General features: G+C 30.8%; 1 protein-coding gene across 1 annotated transcript in view; it reads left to right on the top strand.

Moving 5' to 3' along the window:
- LOC100169603 (cytoplasmic dynein 2 heavy chain 1) overlaps positions 1-7,381 on the top strand; it is a 59,955-nt gene that overhangs the window by 50,190 nt on the left and 2,384 nt on the right. Inside the window, 4 exon segments of the mRNA XM_029491200.1 lie at positions 2,693-2,880; positions 3,364-3,487; positions 4,228-4,535; positions 5,472-5,662. Of these exon segments, the coding sequence (XP_029347060.1) occupies positions 2,693-2,880; positions 3,364-3,487; positions 4,228-4,535; positions 5,472-5,662 (811 nt within the window).

Raw genomic sequence — 7,381 nt, 5'->3', positions numbered from 1 at the left:
ATTATATTCGTGTCAGGACGCCACCGGTAGGGGCTCAAACGGGGATTATGAGATTTACAATTGAAATTTTCGTTTATTAATGGTTGCTATTGGTTACAGGAGAAATATTTAGTAGAAATTAGTATTTATTTGTTATTAGTCCCCATTTGGGCACACCAGGGACAAGCATGAGTAATCACAATATTTTAAGAGTTATATTTTTTTACGCGCAACGGAGTGCACGGGATCAGCTAGTAATTGATAAAATTATAACACAAACATTGTGAAGAAGGGTACCCATAAAATACATTTCTGGTTTTGAGTAGGTATGCAGGGAGAAAAAATGTGTAGGTTAGGTTCGGTTAGGCATTTTATTATAAAGGTTATTTATACCCATACATTTACTTACCAAGTGTATTAAAATATAAAATAAATACCTATATTAAAAGTACCTACACATAGTTCGTCAAAAATAGCAACAATATTGTGATATTTTCATACTAATATATAAGTGACATATTAAATAAAATATAAAATAAAATAGTAGAAATTAGTATTTATTTGTTATTAGTCCCCATTTGGGCACACCAGGGACAAGCATGCGTCAAATCGAATGTTCGCACATTGCCTACCAAGGTGGCTGAGTTGCACTATTTACACTATTTTCTACATACAAATATTCTATAGTTTTTTTCCTCGCTTTATGATCCGGGCCCCCGATTACCACAATCGGTATACGGTATAATACTGGTATAATACGGTATTATACAAAATCAAAATAAAATAACATATTTCAACATCTCTACAAATAAACAACATGTTATTCTTAATTTTTTTTTTTATATTTACTTATAAAACTAAGGGCTATTTCCTAATTTAGGTAGGTTTGAAAAAAAATTACGGGCCCCTAATTAATTTTGCACCCCGGGCCAAAAATAGCCAGTCCACCCCTGTCAGTAGCCACTTACCATTTACACATATTTGTGTGTGCCAGTGGATAAAGTGATACCGATATCAATTTATCAATTATCAAATTAGAGAATACAATATTATAATATTATTTATGATTATCAGTGAATAGCTGAGGTGCATGCACATTTAAAGATTGGCAAACTGAAGGCCATCTGGCCATAGTATTAATTAGGCCTAGGCCAATTGTGGACAACAAAATTACAGGGTGTGCGAGTGCACACCCTGCCCCCCTCCCCCCACCAAATGGCGCCCCTGTTTTTGACGGTATGTGAGTTTTGACAGTTGTATGACAACAATAGACAATAATATTATATTAAGCGTACTGTAGTGAGTATAATATATAAATTCTATGGATTTATCATAGTAAATAATATATTTTATAATACCTATCCATGGGATAGCCGCAACTAAGGTAAAAATTCTGGGGGGGGAGCTATAGCCCCAAACAAATTATTTGCTTCAATATGAAATCTAATATTACATTATAATCTTATAATCAAAAAATAAATACAATTAACCGTTATAAAATATTCTATTTATTTATATATTCTATATTCGTCGACATTTTAATTGGTTATACTTTTCCAAAATGTCATTATTATTTATATTATTCGACATATCCCTTTCAATATTTAAAATGGCCAAGTTTGAAAACACCTAAATAAGTGTCATTTTCATTTTATACAATATGCAGCATGGTTAAAAGACATTTTTGTTATCATTGATAACATCACATTGTTGATATAACTTATTAACATTATTTCCCCCAAAAAAATTAAAAACTAGAAATACACTTGACTGAAAAACTGGGGGGGCTATTTGGAAAACTGGGGAGACTTAGCCCCCCTAGCCCCCCCCCCCCTTAGTTGCGCCTATAACTCACACTTTTGTTCTTAGTTAATTTTAATGTTCCTCAACAACTGTTCGACATTATACCCTTTTACCATTTCACTATCAACCACAAACTATATATAAAATTATCAAATGAACTCATAAGGCGTTTTATGTCCATTGTCAATGTGGACTCATTCACCTATTGAATTAATGTCTGTAGGGATATTATACAATTTTAATGTGGGCACTATATATCTTGTAAATCTATTTATTATAATATTATGTAAATGTGTAGTGTAATTGTAACAAAATGCTCAGCCAGTTTTATCCTAATAAATAAATAAATATAATATATACATAGGTATATATACACCTAACTGTCCAAGAGTACCATATAAAATACGTCCTTTTCTATATTATACCTATTGTATTATATTGTTTACAATAGTAAATTTTGATTTTTAAATGTACTCCTTAATTCTTTTTTAATAAGAATTGAGATTAAAATTAGCTCAGTTATAACTTGAGTATAATATGAAATAACTGGCCCAACATTATAATATATTTTTTGTGTTTAGGTATATAGTAATTAATCCTATGTATAATTAATGATGAAAATAAATATTTTAATTAAACGTTTTTATTTTTATCCTTTACTCCTCTTTGTGTAAACGTCATATTAGAATAAATATTTTATTCTAATAACGTAGAATTACATTTATTTTAAAATGGCAGGAATAAAACGAAATTCAGTTTTAAGTACCTTTCCCCACCATATTATCCTTTTTACGAACCAGAAGCGTCTGTCACTAGCCACTGTAGGTACCTATTAATAAAGTACAAGATGTACCTACAATTTTGAATTTATTTTTTAAACCTACGTGTTACTTTTGTTTTAAATCGATAGAGCACAGCTCGACAAGATGGGCATATATTCACGGACTATGTGAAAAGGCTATCTACGGCGGCCGGATCACGAATATACAAGACATAGCTATTCTCACAACATATTTGCGAAGTGTGTTCACATCAGACAATGTCAATTGGAAGAATGGTATACCTGGAATCGTTGATTTAAATTCTGGTGACGCAAAGGTATATTAATCGTGAGGCGATACTGGTACCTGCAGCAGTTAAAACAAAAAATTAATACATTTTATCAAAAGTTGCATCTATCTATTGATATTTAAAACATTTAAATTATCATTAGTAGTGAATTAGTAGCATATATATTTTGTTTCTTCACAGCCCATTTTCATTGTCACCACGATAATTACACTTTCAAGTGGAAATGTCCGGACCAAAAATCATAATTTTACCGTATGCATATTACAGGGACTAGGGAGCTCATACAGGCTGGCCGTTAATAATTATTTGTCATTCGCACAAAAATATTTATCATGTGTAATGTAATTTTTAGATTTTTTCAAACTACCTATTGCATAAAAACTGAAATAATTCTTTCAAGTAATAAAAGACACAAATTGTGTAAATAATATCTTAGAATTAATGACTAGCGAGTATCTAGCGAGTTTAATCGGATGATTTTGAATTGTTATAATTTGTTTCCACAAATAGGATGTCGAAAACGCATTGAGAAGCGTCCCGGAGCAAGACACTCCAAAACTGTTGGATTTGCCGGAGAACGTAGACAGGTCATGGCAAAAGAAACAGAGCACCGAAACAATATCACAGTTGCGACGTAAGTAAACATTTTTAAAAGTTACACCCCTAAAGTTGCATACCTAAAACTATAAGAGTGAAAATAAATAATTATATGATGTTTAAAATATTCAGATATATAATTCAATAGCGATTTACTATAATGGCTATAATGGCTTTATCTCGGGCTCACGAGGAGGCTGACGAGGAATACATTTTTTAAAAACTATTATTATTACCTACTTTAAGATTAAGTGGTGAACCCCGCTATATGATTGGCACAATAATGACTATGACACATTGGCACCTATACAAAAACTATACAGATACATATTATTATAATAATTTAAACTTTACCGTCGTTCATATGTATACAATAATTGATATAGGTACCTTTATGTTTTTTTAAGGAAGCCTACATTATACAACTTTTTTAAATTCTGTCTTGCGGAATAATGAACTATGTAACGATACTGTGCAAAGTTGTATAATACTTCGTTTTTTTCTGCTAATTAAATCGAATAACTTGAAAACTATACTAGTTTTAAATTTTTGATCAGATATATTAATCAAAATTTAAAAAAAAAAACACACAAGTAGATATATTTATTATTTGCATAAATTCCATAAATACGAATTCAAACAAACGAGTATTCATATAATGTATATTAGTCTAAGCATAAAAACGGTGATAAAATGCTTATACAACACCCTGTCTGTATAATACTTTGTTAGTACTACAAATACAATATAATATTATAATGTATGTACTGTATAAAGACGTCAGCATTGGCCGCATCGGAACGAAACTGCACATAAGGGGTGACTGGCATTTGGATGTCCAACCCATTCTGGACCTGTGGAAGGCTTTGAACAGGGGCGTCAACCTATCTGAGTTGCCGACGAGCAAAAGTGGCGACAGTAACCCGCGGCCGGTGGACGCGTTTTTCAGCCAAGAACTTAACTTCGCGGTCCGGCTGGTCAGAAATGTACACAAGACCTTAGCCGCTGTAAACCAGACGATTCGCAGCAACATGCGCCCTTCGGCCACAGTGTCAGACACAGTGTTACATCTTATCAGACTCCAAGTATGATATAATATCGTCTTGCCCAAAGGGTCGGATCTAAAGGGTGGGAAAATAGTTGGATAGATCCATGGGTGCAAATAGGGGGGAATGTACATAGCCCCCCAAACAATTCCTAAATGTTGTTTCAAGCATATTCAATATTATTAAAGTAACGCTTTAACCCCTCCCCCCAAAACGCAAACACCATTTGCACCTATAGATCGCTTATAACCCCCAGTCGACAGGCTCTGCAGTTATTCGTTTTTAGACTTGGACGGCAAAAATCTTTCTTTGATAGACGAACGAGAAAATCCACAAATGTATATAGAAAAATGATTGACTTAATAATTAAAATTACAATGGGGTGATTGCTTTGTAAATATAAAACGTTTAAACGAGGTAGGGTTTTGTAATTTAATAAACTGGAAATCAATCTGAAAATATCAATAAATAAAATAAGCTATAAATATAAAAATATAATAACCACGGAAGACTGGACAATCTAGGAGAGACACAATAATGATTAATATGAGGTACATAATTTTCAAATTATAATTTCAAATTTTAATATTTATGAATTTTTTACGACAAAATAATTTACTAATTTTCATGGTTTTGACAATTAATTGTTGTAAGAAAAATTATTGAGGAACGTTGCACCTAGGTATTAAATTTATATACTTTTTACTTATAAACCAATATTGTATCTTATGCAAAATCATAAGATATTAGAAAATTTGGTGAACATTTTAAGTATTTTACGGCTATTTATTTTTGAACTACCCACAACAAAAAAAACAAAATAGGTAATACTGGATCCGTGACCTGTCAATCTCACCTGTTATAACTTGTAACCCCTGCATTTACGATTCGTAATAAAGACAATAATAATACTAATAAGTAATAATTATGATAATACTTTATATTATAATATATGCTACTGAATTATTTTTTTAGACGCCCAAAACGTGGATGGACCAATGGAATGGTCCGAACGATCCGGTAGCGTACGTCAGAACGGTCGTGGCCAGAACAATGTGCGTGAAGAAAATTAGCGCTTCATCCGACAAATTGTCTCAGAAAATCGACCTTGACGAGCTATTTCACCCTAGAACGTTCCTGATCGCGCTAAAACAACAAACAGCCAAGTATGTATATATAATAGACGTATGGTACATTGGTACAAACTGTAAACTACAAAGTATACTATAAAATGCCAACGTAGGTATCGTAAAAATGTGTTTAGTTACTCTGAAGATCTATCGAAATATTCCTGACTTCGATTTTGCGATTAGCTGTTAATATTCCACATTTCAACTATAATAGGTATTTTTACTATAAAGTGTAATACGATTATTCAAAGCCACGCGCAACATCGGATTGGGGGGGAAAGGGGAACACCGGAGCTCAGCACTTTCTGAGAAATATTTCTTTATGTACATTCCTCCAAAGAAATTTCAAAAATTAAGTAAAAACTAAAAATTGTTCATATTACGAATAAATTGATGCCTATTATTCCAATAGTGATAACAATAAGATAAAGTTTGCAAGTTTATAAAAATGAATTGTTTCTTGTGACTTGTGTACAATGCACGTCACACGACATAATACAAAATATATTAATATAATATATGAACATAGACATATATCTTTAGCCATGATAAGGATTAGGGGAGCCGGGGAAGGTCGCTGACCTATATTTTTTCTCAATATTATGTGGGTCCTTTCAGAAATAAATAAGTAGGTACAATGTACATAGAATGTTTTTATTGTAAAAAAATGTGTATAATAATTAACCATTTCAAAACTGCACAACTTACATTAGTATGAAATGTTCAAGCTTTTTGACCAAGAGACAAACATTAAACAAAATCAAGTTGAAATTTAAAAATTTAAAATTGAAGTCAATAAATAGCTCAAAAACTACATTTATTGAAAATAATATCAGTTTTAGAAAATGATCACCAGTATAAATATTTCAGTATAAATATTTTTTAGTATCTACTGGTTATTTCTTTTAGAATTAGGTACAACAAAAAATGTAAAACAAAATCAATTTTGTCAAAAAATCATTATAATTTATAGCTATAATAAATTAAAAATTAATTCCTTTCAGTTTCATTTTTGTCGACAACTAATATTTATGATGCAATGCGATGCATGCTTTTACTTCATCTACTTAATTAATAATGTGCAATGGCAACCATTTATATACAAAAAAAATACTAACTTCTACTTATGTCTATTATTCCAATATTAATAGTAATTAATAATAAAAAAAAAATATAATTTAATAATAATTTGTAGCCAGGGCCGGCGTTAGGTAATATTTGTGAGGGGTCGTGGTTAACGAAAGTGAAGACTGAAATTCATGCATAATATTATATATACCCTAATACAATTTTCTTGCTACACTCAATATGTCAAATTTTTGTTTTTATAATTCCGTACTATGTTGAAGCAAAAAGCCAAAAACTCTGCGTCAAAATTTTGATTTTTTTTATAGCACGATCTATTTTATAAAATTGAGCTCAATAATTAGTGTACAGGCACTAAACATAAAATCTTGATAAAAGCATATTTTTATTTTTATTTTTCAATATTCACTACTAATTATGATATTGTTCTAGAGTAAGAATTCGTCAAACCGTTGATGTGATTGGTTTATATATAAAACAATAAAACTATAATAATGTTTTGGTATCATATATGATAGGTAAAGAATAAACAAAATCCTAGACCAAGAGACATTTTTAAATTATTTAAATCACTATTTACCAACAATATTGCCATTTTACTTAGAGTTTTTGATTTTAGCTGATTTTTTAGTATCTATTTTGTTTTTAAATGGGCATCATAAAACAATT

This window comes from Acyrthosiphon pisum, chromosome A3, assembly GCF_005508785.2.
Source record: "Acyrthosiphon pisum isolate AL4f chromosome A3, pea_aphid_22Mar2018_4r6ur, whole genome shotgun sequence".
NCBI classification, from domain to species: domain Eukaryota; kingdom Metazoa; phylum Arthropoda; class Insecta; order Hemiptera; family Aphididae; genus Acyrthosiphon; species Acyrthosiphon pisum.
Note: the sequence above shows the minus strand (reverse complement) of the source record. Positions and strands in the feature narration are given on the sequence as shown.